This window comes from Pseudopipra pipra, chromosome 24 (genome assembly GCF_036250125.1).
Source record: "Pseudopipra pipra isolate bDixPip1 chromosome 24, bDixPip1.hap1, whole genome shotgun sequence".
NCBI classification, from domain to species: Eukaryota; Metazoa; Chordata; class Aves; order Passeriformes; family Pipridae; genus Pseudopipra; species Pseudopipra pipra.
Genome location: NC_087572.1, coordinates 905,840 through 926,816, shown reverse-complemented (window position 1 = coordinate 926,816; position 20,977 = coordinate 905,840). Strand labels below are relative to the sequence as shown.

Below are 20,977 nucleotides of genomic sequence, written 5' to 3'. Positions count from 1 at the left end.
GAGGCGGAGGTGTTGGGCTGGGTGGTGGGATCTGCGGGGAGCTCCAGGCACACCCATGCCAGAAAACCACTTACTTCTGGTATTTTCTGTTTGATTTTATTTTAATGCTGTTTAGCTTAACGAACAAACAAACCAACCCCAAACGGGGCCGAGCTTGAAATGCTCAAGTTGTAGTTTAAATCCTGTGACCACCTGCAGGAGTCCTGGGAAGGGATGGCTGCTGTGGGGTGGGGAAGGTGCTCTGGGTCTGGGCGCTCCCTCCTGCTCTATGGGTCATTTCGTTGGGATTTTTTTAAAGTATTATTATCATCATCCTTAGCTGCCTTGGGTGCCACTCGGCTGCGGTTTGCGGTGTCCCTGTCCCCGACACCCGCCCTGCAGCCGGTGCTGCACCCGCCGCACCCGCCGCTGCCCGGGACCGCCCGGCAACGGCCCCGCGCGAGCTGGGGAGAGCCGGGAACGGTGAGGGCAGACCGGGGATCGGCCGAGAACGGTGAGGGCAGACCGGGGATCGGCCGGGAACGGTGAGGGCAGACCGGGGATCGGCCGGGAACGGTGAGGGCAGACCGGGGATCGGCCGGGAACGGTGAGGGGGGACAGCGGGGCCACGGTCGGTCCTGAGCGGGGGAGAGCGCGGTTTCGGCATCAGCCCGGGCTGTGAGGGGAGCACGGCCCGGACCGGCCCTGAGGGGGGGCGAGCGGGGCCGGGACCGAGCGGGGCCGGGACCGACTCTAAGGGGGGAGAGAAGGGGTCGGGACCGACTCTAAGGGGGGAGAGAAGGGGTCGGGACCGGTCCTGAGGTGGGGAGCGGAGCAGGGTTGCCCGAGAGAGATTGGCTCGGAGGTGCCGAGCCCCCTCCACCGCTGTGCCCCGCGGCCCTTTGTGCCCTCCCTCCGCGCTCCCTTCCCTTGGGGAATGCCTGGTCTGCGCTCCCCCGTCAGCCGGTGGTGTCGGTGGCCGTGCCCGAGGGGGCTGCGGGTACGGGGGTATCCCACAGGGGGTATCCCACAGACGGGGACCCCGCCCCAGAACTGCCCCTGACCGTGGGGCTGGGCACCTGCAGCCCCCTCGGGACCCGCTCTGGGTGTGTGGATGGGCCCTGCAGTTCCCGCCCGTTGTGCAGGATGTGCTGGGTATCAAGGGAGATGGCTGCAAACTCTGCTGTCCCTGCAAAGCCTTGGAGTGCCCCGGGATCACAGCCCTGAGCTCAGCCTGCAGCTGTAGCACGGCAGAATCAGTCACATCATCAGCCATTTTGTCCAAGCTCAGTGCTGTGAGCAGCTCCTTGTCCCTGCAAGCAGCTCTGTTCCCCAGGGAGGGACCGGTGCACAGGGCTTTCCTCTGACCCGGAGCAGAGGAACGGCACCGATCACCTGTCCTTATGCTCCCCGTTGTGAGGACACGTGTCTGTGTTAGGCCAGGTGCCAGGTTACCGTTTGCCACTGCTTTTCTCTTGAAGAGCTCTGCAGTTTGTGGCTGCAGCTCCATTTCGGGCGTACTTCCACGAATAAACAGATAAATCTTCCACTCCCGTGCAGTCACCTGCTGAGCGAGATGGCCTCGCTGAGCGTAAAGCCGGGCCAGCGGTTCACCCTGCCGGACTGGCAGAACAACGCCCACCGCATCTCGGCCGATGCCGAACACCAGCGTTCTACTTCCCACCAAATCCGGCAGGAAGCACGAGCTCTCCGCAACGACACCGGCAACCAGGTGTGCCTTCTGGCAGGGGGGCTGCTCCCAGGTTTGTCGGGATAGCGGGCTCAAGAGCATGGGATAGTGTCTGGATCTGAGTGTATGAACCTGTACAGAAACTGCTAAATATGTGCATTTATGTCCTGTAAATCTGCCTGCAGTGATGTGTCTGTACAGTCAGGAAATCCTCGGGTGTGATTCTCATGTCTGTTGCAACTTGTGTTGTTCTCTGTGCTCTCTGTTTGTGTAAATGGCTGTTAGACCAAATGGCAACGTGTTGTGCTCCTGTGTGGGGTCAGTCAGTCCCAAAAACAAGGTGAGGCTTCAGCAAGATTCATAAATGCAATTTTGAAAAGAGTAACATCATTTCTCTCTAATTCCAGGCGAAATGGGATGAGTGTGAAACCCGAACCCGCCTGAAGGATCGTATTACCAGCGTGGACAGATGGAGAGAGGTCCTGGCCAGATGCCTCACAGACATAGACTTGGAAATCGATGCCTTAACCAAAGTATGTTGGGAAAACAGATGGCTGGAAATCAACTTACACTCTCAACGTGGGATGTGAAATAATTGAGGCTTGTCTTGTGCAATGGGCAAGCCCATCTGGATTTCAGGGAGGGCTTTTCACTAGATATATATGAATATTTTATACTGGGATCCATAGCTGATGGAATGACTTCCTGGAAGACAAACCACTGTGTGTTCTTGGCTGAGCCAAGCCATGATATGGAGCACTGCATGCTCCTGTTTGGGTTTCTGGGTGGTTTTTTTGTTGTTTGGGCTTTTTTTAGAGCTCTGAAGGAAAATGAGAAATATGTTAACACCGTCCCTCAAAAATGTTTGGTTTTAACTAGAGAATAGCAGTGGGACATCTCTGATCCTGTGAGTTCTAAACCTGCTGCTCCTTGAGTTGTTTGTCCCCAGCAAGGGGTGATTCCCAATGGCAGTGGCAGGTGTAGAGGACTAAGATGTTTGGCTCTGGCAGTTTTTATTCCAGACCTGCTAAAAGGTTTCAGAACTGCAAAGATGGGCAGTGTGAGCCCCTCTTAATGAGGGTATGGGTGGGTTCCCCTTCCTTTTTTCCTCTCATCCCTAAAGGTTCCCCCCCCACACACCTGGCTGACTGCTTCTTCCAGGTGAAGGAGGCAGCAGAAGATGCTCTCCAGGCAAAGAACTTGTGTTTGGATGTTGCCATCGAGTGCCTGACGTTCCGCGAGAGCCGCCGCGACATCGACGTGGTGAGGGACCCTGTGGAGGAGGAGCTGCACAGGGAGGTGAAGGTGATCGAGAAAGCCAAGAAGGAGCTGCAGCAGCGAGTGGACGAAGCCTTCACACAGCTCTGGTGAGCAGTGACAGCTTTTGGCCAAACTCTGCCCTCCTTGCTGGGCCCCAGATATTTAACGTGCTTCTAATGCCACGCTGAGACGGGCAGGGAACCACACAGGAGCCTTGGATGGTTATTGTCAAGGTCTGGGGATTGGCAAGGGAGAGTGTGTCAAGGGAGACTTCACAAGCACCCTCGGGAAATTTTGGCCCAGACAGATCTCTTGTGCCACCTGCCTTGGTTCAGGAATCAGCAGCTGGGAGGCGTTAAAGGTCCCAGGCCCTAATCCTTCATGGGAATCCTTTGCAGCTCCATTTTCCAGGGCGATGCCAGCACAGGCAGTGCTGGGGGGGTGGGCCCAGTTCCCGGTGGGGTGGGAGGTCATCCCTCATTTCAGAGATGACTGGCATGGTGATGAAGCTTTGGGAATTGAGAGCTGCCGCTCCCCTTGGCCTGCTCCCACTGACTCCAGCCCTGCTCTCCGCAGCCTCCTGAAGGAAGCTCGGCAGCAGCTGAACTGTGACCACCGGCACAAGGTGGAGGCGTTGGATCTGGACCGGCAGTGCTTGTCCTTCAACGTCACCTCCGGCAACATCTCCTTCAAGGTCAACCCAACGCGGATCCCAGACGGGTAAGGGAAGAACCTGCCCTTGTGTGGCCAAATCTGTGCTGGTGCCTGGAAGAGCCCTGAGACGCTTTTTCCTCCTGTGCTGTATCCTGGTTTGATGGGTACAGCTTTGGAGAGAGCTCAGAACAGGATTTGGCTCTGGGATTTGCTGTGGAATGGTGAAGCCACAGACTTTTGGGAGCTAGCTAATTCGTCACCACAAACCCAGGCCAGCTGCTGGGCCTCCTGCCTGGCTGTAGGTGACACTCAGTGGTGTGGTGTCACCCCTGGCACAGCTCATGGGGGAGCTGCTGCACATTTTCACTTGGCATTCCCTTCCATGGCTTGGATGTGTCCCTGATGGAGCAGCTGTTGGGCTCAGAGGGGTTCAGTCTCTGAGGAGGTGAGGCAGGATGTGACCTCCAGATTTCTGGAATTGTTTTGTGCTGCACAAAGCCATCCTCGTCTGCAGCAGGTGGTTCCTTTGAGCTGTCTTGCAAACACTCAAGTTTATTTTCTTAACTGATTTGTTGACAGAACAACTGCACTTCGTGAGTGGGAACTGAACAGCCAGTGCAACAAGGATCGTGCTGATGCAGAAATGAAAGCCTCGATTGATCTCCGAGGAGCCATCATGCTCACCATTGCCCAGGTAATGCTCCCTCGGCTGTGGATCCGTGGTGCTGTCCTGGATCCAGTGTGGGAGAGTGGCAGGCATGTCTCTGGGTCTGTCTGGGAGCAGCTGCCCTCCTGGTGTAAGAGAGGAGCTTGGCTGTGCTGTGGAGCTTGCAGCAGTGTCAGCAAGCTGGAGGGCATGTACCTGTCCACCGATCCCTGCCTTCTGGCTACCAGGGGAGGGTGACCTGCATGCCTGTGGCAGTGGCCAAACCCAGCTGGTTTTGCTCCTGGGCTTGCCCCAACCTCCCAGGCACAGCTGGGGGCACAGACACCTTGTAGCCACATGTGACTGGAGCCTGTTCCCTCCCCAGACAAACAATGAGCTGGATGCTCAGCGGATAGCTACGGAGTTTGCCTTGAGGAAGAGGATTAGAGACATGGAAGGAGCCCTTAGTGAACTGAGATGGCAGGAGAAGAATGTAAGTGGTATTTCTTTGGTCATCTACCACAGCCCTGGCTGGGAATGGAATCCAAAAGGCTGTTGGTTACATGGAAAGCAGCTTGTGGAAGCAGAGGGTTCAGTTCTCAGAAATCCTGAGAAACCCATCCCCAGCACAGTGAAATCCCCAGAGCCATGGGGGCTGTGTCCCAGTCTGTCTCCAGGGCTGTCCCTCATGACACATCTTTATCTCCTCAGACCCTGGAGGAAATTGCTGAGATGGAGGAGGAAATCCGGCAGCTGGAGGAAGATCTCCGGAAGAGAACGCTGGATCTGAAAGTGGCTCACACCCGCCTGGAGACCCGCACGTACCGGCCCCACGTGGAGCTCTGCAGGGACCAGGTACCTCCCCTGGCACAGCCCCTGTGTGGGATGGGGGCTCTGCAAAACCTGGATGAGTTTTGGAGGGGCTGAGCAATGGATCCTACAGTGACAGAGCAAAGCAAGGAAACAGTGTCACAGCTGGGGTGGAGGGGAAATGGGACGAGTGTGGCCTTTGTCAAACCATCCCTGGTCCCCCCTGCAGGCGCAGTTCGGGCTGACAGGGGAGGTGCAGGATCTGGAGGCAGCGATCCGAGTGCTCCAGCAGAAGCGGACAGAGTCACAGTGAGTGTCCTGCTCCCTCTGAGGGACGGGATGGGCTCGGTGGGCACGAGGCACAGCACCAGGGGTCAGTGTGGTTGGAGGGGAGCAGGACTCCCACGGCCCCTGCTCGACTCTGACTTCATCAAGGCACAGACGGTTCCAAAAGGGGCAAAAAGGAGGGTGAAGAGGAAGCAAGAGAAATGCTGCTGTGGGCTGGCAGCTGCCAGGGTATGGGCTCACTATTCCCTACCCCAAACAAGGAGTGTCTCACACCAAGGAGTATCTGATGAGTTCGCTGTTTGCACAGGGCCAAATGCTCTGTGAAGAAGGTGGGAAGTTGGGTGTGTCCTGTCCAATTTAGAATTATGGAATATCCTGAGTTGGAAGGGACCCTCAAGAATCATCGAGTCCAACTCTTGGCTCTGCACAGACACGCCAAAATCCCACCCTGTCCCTGAGAGTGTTGTCCAAACACTCCTTGAGCTCTGGCAGGTTTGGGGCTGTAACCACTTCCCTGGTGGGCAATGCAGTGTTTAATCCCAACTCCTCTCCCTTCTCCTCGTTCCCAGGAATGCCTTGGACGCTCTTTACAGACAACTTCACCGCATCCAGACCGACATTGGCTACAAAACCAACTCCCTGCAGCTGGACAACAAGTGCATGGACACCCGGAGGAAACTCGTGATCCCCGTGGAGAAATTTGATCCAGAGGTTGACGCCGTCAACCGGACCAGGAACCTCCCGAGGAACAGTCAGCTGGAGCTGGCTTAGTTTGGGAATCACGCAAAAACTCCCGGTGGTGACACGACTCCATAGAGCCAGGAGGAGGGGGGGGGTGGTGGAGAACAAGCGACATCTGCGCCGCGTTAGGAGAATGGAATTCTCCCCCCCGCCACACACCCCACCTCCTTGGTTTTCTTTTATAACTCTCTGCCCCTTGGATGATGTTTACAGCCTCCCGCGCTCCGAGGAGATTTATAAACAATAAAAAACAAAAGCAGCTTGTCCCCAGTGGTCATCCGAGGGGGATTAAATCCATGTGGATTCCAGGAGGGATTTTCAAGGCGGGTTTGCTGTCGGTACCTCGGTCCTCCGGGACGCTAGGGGGCAGTGTCCGCGGAAACGCCTTCCGGCGTTTCCGCGGACACTGCCCCCTAGCGTCCCGGAGGAAGAAGACGCAGCTCGGGACAAGATGGCGGCCGCCGGTCCGGCCTCGGGCCCTGGGCGGCTCCCGGCTCGTCCCCGGCCCGGCCCCGGTCGTTTTCGGGGCTGTTTGGCCGGGGCGTTGATGGGGGATTGCCTGGGAGCTGTTTTCGAAGGCAGAAGCGTCGTGAAGCTGCCGGAGCTGCTGAGTTTCCTCAGAGGGCTGGAGGAGGAAGGGGAAGAGGCGGTGGGGAGCGCGCAAAGAGGTGGGTGAGGGAAGATCGGCTTGTCCCGCCCCTTCACGCACCCAGCTCAGCACCCCGGAGATTCGAGTTGAACCCTTATGCCACCCAGGATCAGGTGTTGGAGTGCTGTCCCCCTCCTTCCCCCATAGAATCTCCCAATCTGGGATACTGTGGTTCTGTGTTGACCTGACTCTGATGCGCCTCTGGATAGCAAACATTCTTTCCTGGATCCTGTTAACCATGAAGTACATTCTCTCTGGTTTTAGCTGTGGAGGTTTTGGTTGGAAAGGACCTTAAAACCATCTCATTCCACCCCCTGCCATGGGCAGGGACACCTCCCACTGTCCCAGGTTGCTCCAAGCCCTGTCCAACCTGGCCTTGGACACTTTCAGGGATGGGGCAGCTGGGCAACCTGTGCTAGTCAGGCCTTGGGGATCAGGGAGGTGCTGGCAGAGGGCAGGAGCAGTTTGTCCCTGGCTGGGGGTGTCACCCTGTCCCTCCTCTCACAGAGTCGCTGCCCTACACGGACGACACAGCCATGAGCAGGTCGGTGGTGCAGTCCCTGCTGGCCAGGGGGGAGTTCGACGAGGTTGACATGGCCAAGAGGTGAGGATGGAGCCTCCTGAAGGTGAAACCATCACTGTGGCTGTCTGTGGAGTCACTGGTAATTTGTGGAGGGGAAAAAAGTCAGGACAGTGGTGGTTAATCCTGTAATTTGTTTTGTGCTTGGCCCTGCCCTGGACATGCAGCAGCATTGGCTGCAGTGTGGGGTCAGAGTCTGCCTGGACATGTCAGCCCTCTGTGTGTTCACCTTTGGGGAACAGAATGCTGGGAGAGTTCAGAAACACTTAATTTCATGTTTATTTGTTGCTATTTATGTTTGTGCTGCCCTCAATTTAGTGAGGGAATAGGAGTGAGCTCAGCTTGGCTTTGTTTATGATCCATTTCCCTCTGGAATCCCCAGCCCTGGGAGCATTTGGTTCCACTTAAGGGAGAGCGTTTCTTTGTTTAGAAAACTCTTCCATTGAACTTGAACAAAAGACTTTCCTTGTGGTTGTGACCCACGGAAATGTTTCCAGTTTGCTTCTATTTCGAGGCAGAGCTGAGAGGGAAACAAGTGAGTTGTGGAAGGTGGTGTTTATACACCCTTTCCTCCTTTCACACTTTTTCAGGAATTGTTTCCTTGCAGAACTGAACCCCTGACTGTCACTGACTCACACGTGTTATTAATTCAGTTTAGCAAGAGGCTTCACCCAGTCACAAACACCAGTAACAGACCAAACCCCCCATGTGTTTGCCCTGCCCTGCCCACGCCAGGTTTGCTGAGGAGTACAAGAAGGGGCCCAACAGGGGTTATGGGATGGCCGTGGTCAACGTGTTCAAGAAGCTGCTGAGCCCCAAGTGCAGCGACGTGTTCGAGCCCGCGAGGGCCCAGTTCAACGGGAAGGGCTCCTACGGGAACGGCGGGGCCATGAGGGTGGCCGGCATCCCCCTCGTCTACGCCGACACCCAGGACGTCAAGAAGGTGCTGGAACGTTCTGGGCTCCCCGGGGTGTCCCTGGTGCCGGGGCAGCCCCCTGGGAAGCTGTGCTGACACTGGGATTTCCTTGGCAGTTCGCCAAGCTGAGCGCGGAGCTGACCCACGCCAACTCCCTGGGCTACAACGGGGCCATCCTGCAGGCCCTGGCCGTGCACCTGGCGCTGCAGGGAGGGCTCAGCAGGGAAACCTTCCTGGAGCAGCTCATCAGCCACATGGAGCACGTGGAGGCGGATGACAAGTCCCTCAGCGACGCCCGGGCGTGAGTAGCTGTGGGGGAAGCACCAGCTCTGCTGTGGTGGTTTGTTCTGGCTCTTCACGTTCTCCCCCCCTTCCCTCTCTGCTTGCAGGCTGGAATTTGAGGATTTACCGTTTTCCAGGCGTCTAAAGAAAATCAAGGAGTTTTTGGAGTTCGGCAGCGTTCCCAGAGAAGATGTGTTGTTTGAGTTAGGTGAGTACCTTTCTTACTATTAGCATTAGGGAAGAGCTGGAAGCAAGACTACCTCAGCAAGCCTGGTAGGTGTGTCTTCCCCTAGAGTTCTCTTTGTGCTGCCTGTTGGGCACAGAATGTGCTGGAAAAGCTGCCTGTGCTGACCTGTCAGGAATTGCAAGTCTCTACCCAGTGATTCCCGCTCTGTGTTGTGTCTTGCTAAGGAAAACTTATCTTGCATAATACATCTTAATATTCAAAGATCTCTTAGTGGCCAGTGGGTTGTCATGTTGAATGGGAACAGGTAGATGTGTATGGCCAGACTATACTGGTGTAACTGGGAGTTGCTGTTTGGAATATGAGTGATACTGGGGAACAGGGGGGATTTCTGAGGCACAAACCTTTGCACCTTTTCCTGATAAAATCCATGATACTGGTATGGAAGGTCAGTGGCAGCAGGAAGTTGCAGTTGGAAGAGGGAAGGGAGCCCTGAGAGTAATGGCCGGGTGTGTTCCAGGCAATGGCATCGCTGCTCTGCGCTCCGTCCCCACTGCCATTTACTCCTTCCTGCGCTGCATGGACACTGTTCCCGACATTCCCGAGCGCTACAATGCCCTGCAGAGAACCATCATCTACAGCATCTCCCTGGGGGGGGACACTGACACCATCGCCACCATGGCGGGGGCCATCGCCGGCGCTTACTACGGCAAGGAGCAGGTGCCCCCGAGCTGGGAGCAGAGCTGTGAGGCTTTCCAGGAGATCCAGAGGATGGCCAGGAGCTTGTATGAACTCTACTGCCGGCGGCTCTGAGCTCCAGGGGAGCTCCAGGGGTTTCCTGAAGGCAAAGAGATGGTCACCTCTGCTTTTGTGGTCAGATCCAGCAGTGACACCAGCAAGCCTCACCTGGGAAAGGTGCCTGCTGCTGTCAGCTGGGAGCATGAGCTGCCTTGGAAGGGGGGGGACATCCCCTGCAGTCATGGATCAGCTGGGAAGTGGCTGCACGTGGCACCTTGGACAGTGGGTGCAGCTCTTCTGAGTGTACAGGAGTGTCTTGTTTTCCATGGGATTTCTGCTGCTTGCTTTGTCCACCGTTGTGCCATTTGTCATTGCAGTTACTGGGGGGTGTCTAAATCTGCGGACTTTTTCCCTGTTTTCCTCTGCTCCCGTGTCCGTGGCCTGTGTTGTGGTGGTCAGTGGCCCATCCAGTGGCTTTGGGAGGCTCCACACCCCTCCCACAGCAGCAGGTCACTCTCAGCTGGCCAGCCAAGGGATGTCACAGCAGTCACCAGAGGCCTGGTGGCCTGGGTTGTCCCCTGTGCTGAGTGAGGATGCCAGAGCACAGACCTCCCAGGGAGATTTGTTCCCCCAAAGGCAGAATGAGAAGTGCCAGAGAAAGAAGGGATTTCTTTGCATCACTGGTGGTGCTGTGAGAGACCTTTGTTGCCTGCAGACAATCCCTGCTGGGAGAGGGTGTCCCTGATTGCTGCTGCTCCTGTGTCCCTTGCCCTGTGATCCAACAGGCACCATCACCTGCTGCATTTCGTGTTCCCTTGCACAGCTGTCACACTGCTGCAGCTGCTCTGGCTGCTCCTGTGCTCCTCATTCCTGCATCCCACGTTTTTGACATCCTGTGTATCATGTGTCCCCAGAGCACCACGTGAGATTCCTGTTTAAATCACAGTATCACAGTACTCTGAGTTGGAAGGGACCCACAAGGATCACGGGAGTCCAGCTCCCAGGGAGACCAAATATGGGGTGGAGATAGTTGTGAAACCTGGTGTTACAGGGATGGAATTCCCAGTTCTCTCAGTGGTAAAAGTGACTTGAGCAGGATGCAGGAGTTACTTCTCACGGTTCTAGTCCTCTGTATTGGATAAGACTTACCCAAAATTAGAGGGGAAGGTGGGTTAATTGGGGGAGAATTTATCAATGTTTAGAAGCAGCTGGTGCTGGTGGCCAGGAACACTCTAGCACAGCTGTATTCCAGAATTTCACATTCAAAACCTTTTCCTGCTGGAGCTGGTGAGAAAGGGAGAAACAGCTTGGGAATGGCACGTCTGGAAAGGGGTTGGAAGCTTTTTGAATAGTTGAAAACAAAAAGTCATCATATGGAAGCGTTTATAAATTTGAATGTGACTCTGTTATTTCTCCAGTATTTCTTGTGACACTGGGAAGTGCCCGTTGTGCTCCCCGGTGGTGTTGGCACGTGGGGGCTCTGTCAGGCTGCATGCACATGTGGGAATCTGGCTGCCACAGGTCCTTCCAGTGCTCCCTGTAGTCTGCTTCCTTCAAGTGCCAGTCTTTTGTGTGATGCTTTAATGGGTTTTCCTTGTATAAATGGGTTCTTGTCCTGGGAACATGTGGAATTTTGGTCTGTTGTATATTTCTGTATTGTGCTGCAGATCTGAGCTGTAAAATGTCAGGTTTTCCACATTATTCTGCCAGAGGGGCGACCAGATTCATGGAATTATTTAAAAGAAGATATTTTTCTTTTAAAGCAGCTTTATAATTTAAACGTTTGGAACTCACGGAGAGCAAAGAGCTCCTGTTTAAAGACTTGTTTTAGGCCAAAATTTAAACATGTACTAAAACCTTTAGCTCTGACTTCCTCGGACAGGAATAAAATCCCTCAGTTATCTTTGTTAATTAGCCACTGCTCCTGTGTTTTGATTCAAGTCATGAAGTTGTGCTTTCCTAATGCCAGGAGTACCAGAAGTGGCTCTTGGTACCAGGGTGAGTTGACACTGGGCATTGCAGGGAGGGTCACTGGAGAGGAGCTTTCCTTCTCAGGAAACCCAGCGTGTGGTGATGGTGCAGAGACCAGGGAATGTGCTGGGCCCCTGTGACTGGCAGCACGAGGATGGCTTGTTCCTTGGAATGACTTTTGAAGGTGCCTGCATGGCAGCCTGGCCTCCCTGGGAGTGCTTCACCTGTTACAAGGAACGTCTCCTTTGCCAGGTGGGAAAACACATTTTCTTCTCTTTATTCTTTGTACTCTGAGCCTCAGAAGGTGCTTTGCTACAGGTGATTCACCAGTCCTGGCTGTTTCTGGATCACTTGGGATGGAGGTTGGCTGTAGAATAAAAAATCATGGGAAAAAAAAAAAAAACACATAGAAGGGAAAGGGAATCCCCAACGCTTCACCCTAAATTCCTCAAATTAATAACTGCCTGACTGGAAGGGTCTGGGTTTCATCCTTTTTTAAAACTGAACTTCTGGAGACAGGAATCTTTTCCTTAATCAGAAGAAATAACCTCTTGCATAAGGATATCAGCAAGGGAATCTGCTGGGTGTGAGTGAGGAGATTTGAGGAGGAAGGAGAGTATAAGAGAACTGTGTGAGGCTGAGCAAGTCCCAGGACAGAGCACAGCTGAGCCCACCTTTATACAATAAGTTTTATTGATGTTTTGTCAATACAATCAAGTACTGCAGTTTTAGTTGTGAAGAGCAGGCCAGTTTTGGGTCACAAAGAGTGCATTTTAAACCAACTTTTACTAGGACAGTGCATGTAATAAGTATTTACAAAACTAAAAACCTCTATATACTAGGTTAGAAATGAAGATACTAGAGGCAAATTTAAAAAAAATAGTAAGAATTTGTATATAAAAATGCACATTGTAATGCAGTTTTCAGCATTAAAAATAGACACTTCATCCAACCCAACCTTTTTTATTCTTGTGATTGAAACCAAAATCCCACGCGCTCACACACACGACAGAAAATAATCCTTTCTGCTGGCGAATATGTACTCAGTATTCCAGAAAAAAATCCTTCTGGAGAGTGAACAGCCTCCCTCATCCTGTGCATCGTTTTTTTTTAGCCTAACTATGTGCGTGTAATATCTTTGCTTTCCACTAGTGTGTAAATGTAAGAGGTTAAATAGCTGCAAGGAGTGATTATGGGTTTGCTCTGCACATGAAGGGAAAGTGGAGTTGCAAAACAATATCTACAGCACGAAGGAGTTAATCTGGGGGGTGGTTACAGTGAGGAGTTTGGTCGTTGCTTTTTGCCAGCTCGAACAAGAAGTTTGGAGTGAAACAGAACAGAACAAAAAGAGGTGGGATGTAGGGTAGGCACAGTATAAATAAGTCGCTTTGAGGAGCAGGGTGAGGCTCCCACCAGGTGTGGCAGCTCCTGGCTCTGCACAGGTTGTATGGGGCCAGACCAGCAGAGTCCCTCCCTGTTCTCCACAGGGAAGGAGATAAATCCCCTGCCAGCACCCTCCGCTCCCAAACCTGGGCTTGGAAAAAACATCAGAGCTTCTCCTTTTAATTTTAGGGACTCTCTGTGTATGGGTCCTGTTCCTGCTGGGAAATAACCTGTTACAGTCACAGCCCAAATGGTCCTGACCCCGCCCCGCCCTCAGGAGTTAAAAATGTCCAGTGGGATCTGACACCTTTCAGCTTGAGAAGTTTCATCTTTGCATGAAACTTGCAGCTTTAAGGAGAGAAAATCCCAGGAGGGGACACAGCCCCAACAGGCAGTGGCTGGAGCACTGCCCTTCCAACTGCCAATTTCCTTCTTGTGTTTTTTTAATTTCAGGAATAGGTGTGTTTTTAAAAGGAAGCCCTGGATGGCAAGAGGCAGAAACAGAGGACAGGCTTGAGGAGAAAAACAAACAAACAAACCAGAAATAGGAAAAGGAAAGTTGTTTAAATATCTTGTAGAGTCCATCTGGAGGACAAGTTCAGTCCCAGCCTTGCTGTTTCTTTGACCATCAAACAGGCTGTAGGAAAATGCAAAGGTCAGAGGTGCTCAGCTGGTGACCACACTGTTGGTGTTTCTCAAGGATGTGCCTTTGCAGAGGGACATGCAGTGGGATGCACATGGATTGACTTCAGCAGCGTGTTCCTGGCCTGGGATGAGCAGAATCCCTGTCCTGTGAGTGGCGTGACTGTTCTACTGTGAGAAACCTGCAGAGCCATGGATTCCCTTGTTGCCTGTGCCAAGGGACAGAGCAGCCAGGTGGGCACTGCTGTGCACACCTGGCCCAGAACCCTGCAGCTCATACTCAGGTCAGTAACGCTTCAGCACTGGGGAGATGAAGTGGTAACAACAGAGAGATGCTGATTTTTTTAACCTAAGTCTCCGAGTGGCACCGGGGTTGGTGCCCTGTCACAGGCCCATGTTTGGTGCCCTGTCACAGGTACCTATTGCACTACACTTGTAAGTAACACTGTGAAGTGGATCATAGCACCGTGGTGAAATCACTGCATGGGCAGTTAGAACCATACTGTTTTTTCTTAATGCCAAGATCCCCAGAGCAAGGGGGGACACCAATGCAAAAGTTCCCACATCCCGAAATAAACAGGAAAAGCAAGTTGTCCATCAGTGGCACTTCCTTGTGGCACAACAGCTGGCAGTACCGTGAGCCGGGCTCACAGTGCCATCCTTGTGTGGGCAGAGATGCTCCCGAGGCCAAGCAAGTCTTTGGGCTGCAGAGACAGACAGGACAGGACCAGCCCTTGGACTTCCCAGCAGGTGAATGGAGAGAGCGGATGGTTGTTCATCCCAGGGGTTCCAGGTTCCCTCACCTCCTTTGGAACAGGTTGTGCCATCCTCCCAGGTACCAGTGCCTGGATGTTTTAATTCCTAAAGGTGCTGGGGGGGGGTGTTCAAAATAATATTTACTTCTTAGAAGGTGCTTATGCAAAATGTTCCACTTTTTAGGATTATAAATCCAACCACACTGAATCCGGAGTGAATCGGAGAGACTGCCCCAAAGCAGAGTCTGGAAAAACAGGCGTCAGCAAGCCTGGAACTCGGGCATCTGATGGTTGGGAAGGAAATTTCTCAATCCAGCATGGATCCCTGCCGCTGTACGGGTTTGTGTAAGTGCTGGGACCCTGCGTAGGTTACCAAACACACCAGCCATGACACAGCTGGATTTATTTATCCAGCATTCCAAATGGGGAACGAGGGCACTTGATACAGACCAGGAGGGTCCGGTCTTCCAGCCGCCCCTCTCTGGATCACAGAGCCAGATCCTTGCCATCCCAAGCATGTTTCTGTGTTTGATGTCCAGTCACTGGGGTAAAATTTATTCCAAATATGCTTTGCTGAGGAAGTTGCTCCCCTCCCTCCCTTCTCCCTTCCCAAAAAAAAAGAAAGATAGATGGGTAGATGTCTCCTTCCCGATTACCCTCGTGACTCTTGGATCAAACAGCGTGAAGCAAGGTCCCACAGCAGCGGCTTGCGCGTTCTTCCCAGTGACTTTTCTTTTTTGTATTAATTTTAAAACACTTTTTTATCAAAAAAAAAAAAAAAAGTTTATGGCTAAAGTGGGTGAAAAGGAAACGTGCCCAACAGCCGTTATGTGGGGCAGAGCAGGAACCCAGAGAAGGAGGAGTGGATGTATTCCGTGGAGTACAGCCCGTTGGCCTGGTCCGAGGGCATTTGTACCCACACCTGGTCGTTCTCCTTGAGTTCAAGCACGGCACTGCCCGAGGCCTGGTCCAGGTACCCCTTTTTGTACTCGTCGTAGGTGTAGGTGGCCGGCACGTTGTTCTTGTACAGGGCCACCCAGACGTTGGTCCCTTTGACGTGCACGTGGTAGGCAAAGTAGTAGATTCCGGATACGGGGCAGGTGAAGATCCCGGTGACCGGGTTGTAGCCGTTGTGCCCGTTGTACAAGGTCCGGTCAAACTTGACGGGCATGCCGGAGGCGGGGAAGGGGGAGGTGAGGATGGCGGTGAAGGCGGGCGCGATGCGGGCGGCGAGTTCCCCCCGGCCGTACTGCGGCTTGCCCGGCTTCCCGTTGCCCAGCACGGCGCCCTCCACGCCGCCGTCCGGCAGGTGCAGCCCCGCGATGCCCGTCTCGTCCAGCACCCCCGGTGCTCCCGGCGGCCCGGGCGGCCCCGGTGGGCCCGGTGGCCCGTTCAGCCCCGGCGTTCCCGGCATTCCGGGGGGCCCAATGGGTCCGGCCATTCCGGGCTCGCCGGTCTTCCCCTCGCCAGGAACGCCAGGGAGCCCGGGCTCCCCTTTCAGCCCTGGTAACCCTTGCGGCCCCATGGGACCCGCGGGTCCTTGCAATCCTGGAATGCCTGAGGGGCCCCTCAGCCCTGGCTGTCCTGGGATCCCGCCGTCCCCTTTGGGCCCGGGGCCACCCGTTAATCCGGGCACCCCTGGGAGGCCGATGAACCCTGGTTCTCCTTTGGGGCCTGTCGGGCCAGGGGGTCCCACTGACCCAGGCAGGCCCCTTTCTCCCGGCACCCCTGGCTTCCCAGCAAAGCCACTGGGGCCCTGGTCACCGCGCATCCCCGGCATTCCTGGGGGCCCACTTGGCCCCACGTCCCCCTTGGATCCGGGCAGCCCGTGCTTGCCCGGCAGCCCCATGGAGCCCGGTGGGCCTGGCGGGCCGATGATGCCAGCAGGGCCTGGCTCACCGGGCTCCCCATCAACGCCGGGTTCCCCCTTGTCGCCGATGGCTCCCTGTGCCCCCGGCTGCCCACGATCTCCTTTCAGGCCAGGCAAACCCGGCTTCCCATAACCCGTTGGGCCTGGCAGACCTGGGAGGCCGCGGATCCCGGGCTCTCCCTTTGGCCCCATGGGGCCCTGTATCCCTGGCACCCCCGCAGCGCCCGGGACCCCGATCCCGTCGATCCCAGGGGGGCCCCGCGGCCCCACAGGGCCAGGCTCCCCGGTGACACCAGGCCCGCCCGGGGGGCCCATGTCGCCCTTGCCCCCCGGTGCTCCTGGCAGCCCGTCAAGGCCGGGCTTCCCAACACCAACAGGCCCGGGGGGCCCTGCAGGGCCAGGAGGGCCCCCATTCCCCCGGGGCCCTGGTAACCCCGGCTTCCCCACACCATTTTCACCCTTCATCCCTCGCTCTCCGCGGGGACCCGGCTCTCCTTTCGGGCCAGGCTCACCCCGAAAGCCGGGCAGGCCGGGGCCACCCTGGGGACCCGGCTTCCCGTTGACGGAGAGTCCAGCTGGCCCGGGCAGCCCAGGGGGGCCGGGAAGTCCTCTTGGCCCTTGCTCCCCTCGCATGCCGGGCTCACCCTTGGCCCCAGGCATCCCTTTCATACCCGCCTTTCCAGGGAGTCCTGGGATGCCAGGTTTCCCAATGCCCGAGAAGCCAGGAGGCCCAGCGGGGCCAGGCTGGCCGTGCATTCCTGGCTTCCCTGTGCCTGGTTTTCCTGGGTAGCCAGGGGGCCCAGGGGGTCCACGTGGGCCAGGCTTCCCTGGTGGTCCTGGCTCCCCTTTGAGGTCCATGGGCAGCATCGGTGGCACGTCTGTGGAGAGAGGAGACACGGAGCGTCACTGGGGCCAGCAGTGGACAAGGACTGTGCCACTGTGGGATGTCCTTGGGATGTCGGAACTGGGGCCTCTGCACTGCCTGGGCTGGGCTTACAGGAGGACCCTTCATTTAAACGTGGCCACAGTGGCTCACATCAGCCAGCCTGTCCTAAGACAAGACCCAAGCCAGAGCCCAGAGTGCTAATCCCAGCCTTACATCCCTCCACGGATGTCGGGTGACACCATGGAAGGTGTCGGCACAACCAGCGCTTGCCTTGGGCTCTGGCAGCGTTGTTTGGTGATGAGTTACTGCAGGGTGTTTTTAGGAGCTGGATTCAAATCTCCTGCTGCCTCACTTCCCAGCGGCCTCAAAAGCACCGTGGGATTCAGTCGCTCCTGCCTGGGCTCAGCTGAGAGGATGGCGACAGAGCAAGCCAAGACCGAGGATAATCCCTTCACCCCATCCCGCGAGTCCAGGGCCTCGGGAGACCTTTAATCCTTTTGGATTAAAAAGAAAACTCTTGGACATGTACTCGAAAGCCTGAGGAGGCAATGGGTGTGTGGGTTAGGCCATGCCCACAGTGCTCGCTGGCACAGCTCCCTAGTCCAGCAAGGCAGAGAAAAACCAAAAAGGAAAAAAGCACTGGAGATGGAGGAGAAGCCAAGAGCTGGGAGGGAAACGCAGCCTCAGCTCTGTCCAAATGAGTCAGCCCAGCTGGGAATAGGCCGCAACCACTTGACATTTCAAGAATTTATTGAGGTCTTTTGCAAACGGATATAAGAAAGAAACTAATGGGCTGAGAGTCTCCTAAGGCGAGGAGAGGCAGATGACATGCCCACCGCAGCTCGGCATGGAAAGCGCAGACGTGAGCATAAATAACTCCTTGAGGCCGACCCAGGCAGGGTGTCACCTCCCACGTGACACCGGGAATGGGTGACAAAGAATAAATCAGACAAACTCTTTTTTTGGGAAGTTTGAAATGAAGGAAACACTTGACATTCGCACCTACACAGGACGATGACGAGAAACGCGAAAGGCAGAGGAAAGGGCCTTGACATCTTGGGTGAATTGTAACCAAATCTGCCTAAGGTAGATCATTCCGGTTGGGAAGAGATCTGTACTGATTCCATCTGGGATGGGAATGAATCCTGACTGGGATGGGAGCAGGACATGAGATGATGTGCCTGGGCATGGTGTTGTGGAGGAGGCAGTGGGGTCCCCAGGGTCTGCCAGCCCGGCCCCCTCAGTGAGCCAAGCATGGCCTTGGGAGCAGGGACACCCATAGAGCTGGGATCTGCCAGCATGGAGATTTCCTCACTCGATGGGAAAAGCTTAGGGGAGATTTGAGACACGTGAAAAGAATAACTGTGGCAGCAGCAGGCACCGCTCCCGGAGCATCGGAGGTGGCTTTGCTGCCCTAAGCACAGCAATTAGCTCTGGCCCTTCCCAGCCTGGTGCTGGCGTGTTTTCCTTTGGGTAATGGAAACATTTTCAGAGCTTATCTATAAATCAAAGCCTGGCCCACAGCCCCAGCTGTAGCCACGGTCACTTGGCTCCCTTGATGAAGGAAATACTTGTCTGTCATGACATTGCCACTGGATTTCTGCAAACTCCTGCTCCTCACCCCGGAAAACCATGTGGGAAAGAGAGCAAGGAAGCTGTGCAGTGCTGCACAATTTCTGGGGTTTGAATCCTGGAAAAAATTTTCTCCAGAAGATGATTTCAATGTGCTTTCTCCCCCTACTTTATTTTTTTTCTTCTCGCAATGGTTTGAAAAGAATTAGTTTTCTAGGTCATTTTGCATGGAATCAGAACAAGGATCTACAGCTGAGCCCACGAAGGAAGGAAAAAGCACACACACACTCTCTCACACAAGGCAGCGGAGAGAAACGCCAGGCAGGAGCTGCCAGCTCGCAGGCGGCCAAAAAAGCAGACGGGAAAACCAAACCGGGGCCGTTAGCAGAGAGAAACTGGGACACTGCGGCCCCGCTGGTGTCCGATTTCAAAAGCCCATGTCTTACCACAGACACATGTCTCGGAGCTCTGCGCTTCACAGCAGCAGCGTGGGGTTCTGTGCTCCCCTCGAGCTGCCATGAACGTTTACGTGGAGCCAGCTGGGGCAGCGGGAAGGGGACGGGGCAGGAATGGCCCCTGTGAGCCCCCACCTGGGCACCACGGAGTGTCCCACCTCCTGAGGAGCACGGACCAGGTGGGTGCTCAGCCCCTCCAGAGCTGTGCTCATCCCGGTAAGGACCTCTCATGCCTGGAAAAGGGACCCAGCAGTGCAGACCGGCCATCAGAGGAATAATCCAGCGGGATGGGAAGTGGTTCCCAGCCAGGAGCAGCCAGCAGCGGGCCTGGCCAGCGCCGCCGGATGACACTGCAGGAAGGAGAGGTTGGCTGCTCCGTGGCGGAGCCTGGCTGAGCTCGTTCCAGAGCTGCTGCCAAGCCCTGTCTCGTGAGAGAGTTTCACAGGCTCACAGGGACATTGCGTGGGATCAGTGTTTTAGCACCTCTCAAGCTCTGCCCTGGCAGTGGGTGTCCCAGCACAGCACCCAGCAGTAGGTTTACCTGGCAGCAGAACCACGGACGTGGTTTCAGTTTTGCCAAAAATAACCCCCAATGTGCAGATCTCTGCTTCAACGTTCTGAGCATTTTAGCACTTGAGCTGCCTCCGTGCTCCTGGGGCAGCAGCTTTTGGGTCAGAAAAGGTGTCTGGCACCCTGAGGGAACCTGTCCCTCACTAGGTGGCACCTGGAGGCAGGAGGGACCCCCCCGTGGCTCCCCAGCCGGAGATCCCAGGGCTGGGGCAGCCGGGGGCCCCCCCAGCTCCCCGCCGGGTCAGGGTAACCCGCGGGGGCACGGAACAGCCCCGCGCCATCGCGGCGAGTCAGCTGAGCTCCCCGAGCAGGGCAGAAGGCCAGCAGGGATTTTCCTTGCCAAATTAGAGGTTAAGCAGAGATGGGAGCTCGGTGGGATCCAGGAGGCACCGGCTTCCCCAGCTGCCTCCATGCAGCCCCGCAGTTGGTGGCTCAGGCTGCAGCTGTCCCTGCTGCGTCCCTGTGTCCCCCACCTGTCCTCTCTTTCCCAGGGGTTCAGGAGAGTAATGCCCATGGGACTGCTGTGCTCTGCCCTACTCAGTGTCCCCTGTGTGCCTGCTCTAGGCTGGCAGAGCTTGCCCAAACCACACCTTGCCCCAGCCTGGCATTTGCTGCTCTCCCCACAATAGGTGGTGCTGCTCCGAGGCAGCACAGGCCGCTCCCGTGCATAGGAAGAAGGAGAAAAGAGAAAGGAAAACAGCAGGGAGAGATTTGAATCCAGTCCCACCAGCAGCTGAAGTGTTCCTGTGCTACGCTGGAAGGTTTTGGCTCTGGCTGGGATTCAGGGAGCAGCTTTACAACAGCTGGGAAGGGGGCAGGGAGGGGGGGCTCAGAGCACGCTTCGGCTCCAGATTTTGCTGTGTGTTTTCTGACACATGTGCTGAGCTGAACTCCTGATAAGCCATTCAGCCCCGCAGTAAATCAGCCACCGGCAGCCCAGCCTTCTCCAGTTTCTCCTCCCAGAGCCAGGACTTCAGCTCCTGGGAGCGTCAGGGTCTGTGAGAACCCACAGGGAGGCTCTGGCACCTCTTCCCGAGGGCCAGGCACCGACCTGGCAGCTCTGGGCACCCAAACCCAGCGCTGCCCCATCCTGTGGCACTGCCAGCAGCCTGGGATGGGCACAGGTCCCAAGGGCAGCTGTGGGCAGGGGTGACAGAAGGCTGGGGGCCCTGCAGCCCTGGCTGTGTGGAGCGATGGCCCTGGAGCCTCGGCCCCTCTGAGTGCACATGTCACTCCATGGGGAACGATTTAACGTCTGAGGAGTTTCTGGTTGCTGCTCTCTGAGGGAGGAAATGTCTCTCTCCTGCTCTTCCCTTGCCAGACTGGGTTTCAGCTCTGGCCTTGGCACTCTTTCCTTTCCCAGCTGGTGCAAAACACAGACAGGGAAACGGAATAGGTGGAGGAGTGGAAAAAGCCTTGCTGGGACGGCTCAGGTTTAACAGCAGTGAGAGGCAGA

The 20,977-nt window shown here is 55.6% G+C and overlaps 3 protein-coding genes across 5 annotated transcripts in view; 2 read left to right on the top strand and 1 right to left on the bottom strand.

The window, feature by feature from the left end:
* Positions 1-470: 470 nt before the first annotated feature.
* On the top strand, positions 471-6,334 carry TEKT2 (tektin 2). Of its 3 annotated transcripts, none has more exons than XM_064634893.1 (10): positions 471-493; positions 1,540-1,711; positions 2,077-2,202; positions 2,831-3,036; positions 3,506-3,649; positions 4,163-4,277; positions 4,615-4,722; positions 4,941-5,084; positions 5,269-5,348; positions 5,897-6,334. In XM_064634893.1, the coding sequence occupies exons 2-10, from the start codon at positions 1,556-1,558 to the stop codon at positions 6,096-6,098; spliced, it is 1,281 nt and encodes a 426-aa protein (XP_064490963.1). In that variant the 5' UTR covers positions 471-493; positions 1,540-1,555; the 3' UTR covers positions 6,099-6,334. The 3 variants fall into 3 exon arrangements, with proteins under 3 accessions (XP_064490963.1, XP_064490962.1, XP_064490964.1); XM_064634892.1 differs by lacking the exon at positions 471-493 and adding an exon at positions 504-586; XM_064634894.1 differs by lacking the exon at positions 471-493 and adding an exon at positions 591-610.
* A 162-nt stretch (positions 6,335-6,496) lies between these two features.
* On the top strand, positions 6,497-11,331 carry ADPRS (ADP-ribosylserine hydrolase). The gene is made up of 6 exons (XM_064635353.1): positions 6,497-6,736; positions 7,225-7,321; positions 8,033-8,240; positions 8,330-8,514; positions 8,603-8,703; positions 9,200-11,331. Exons 1-6 carry the CDS (start codon positions 6,520-6,522, stop codon positions 9,490-9,492), a joined length of 1,101 nt encoding a protein of 366 aa, XP_064491423.1. The 5' UTR covers positions 6,497-6,519; the 3' UTR covers positions 9,493-11,331.
* A 732-nt stretch (positions 11,332-12,063) lies between these two features.
* Positions 12,064-20,977, bottom strand: part of COL8A2 (collagen type VIII alpha 2 chain) — a 29,722-nt gene continuing 20,808 nt past the window's right edge. Inside the window, exon 3 of the mRNA XM_064635351.1 lies at positions 12,064-16,916. Within this exon, the coding sequence (XP_064491421.1) occupies positions 14,995-16,916 (1,922 nt within the window). The 3' untranslated portion in view covers positions 12,064-14,994. The remainder of the gene's footprint in view (positions 16,917-20,977) is intronic.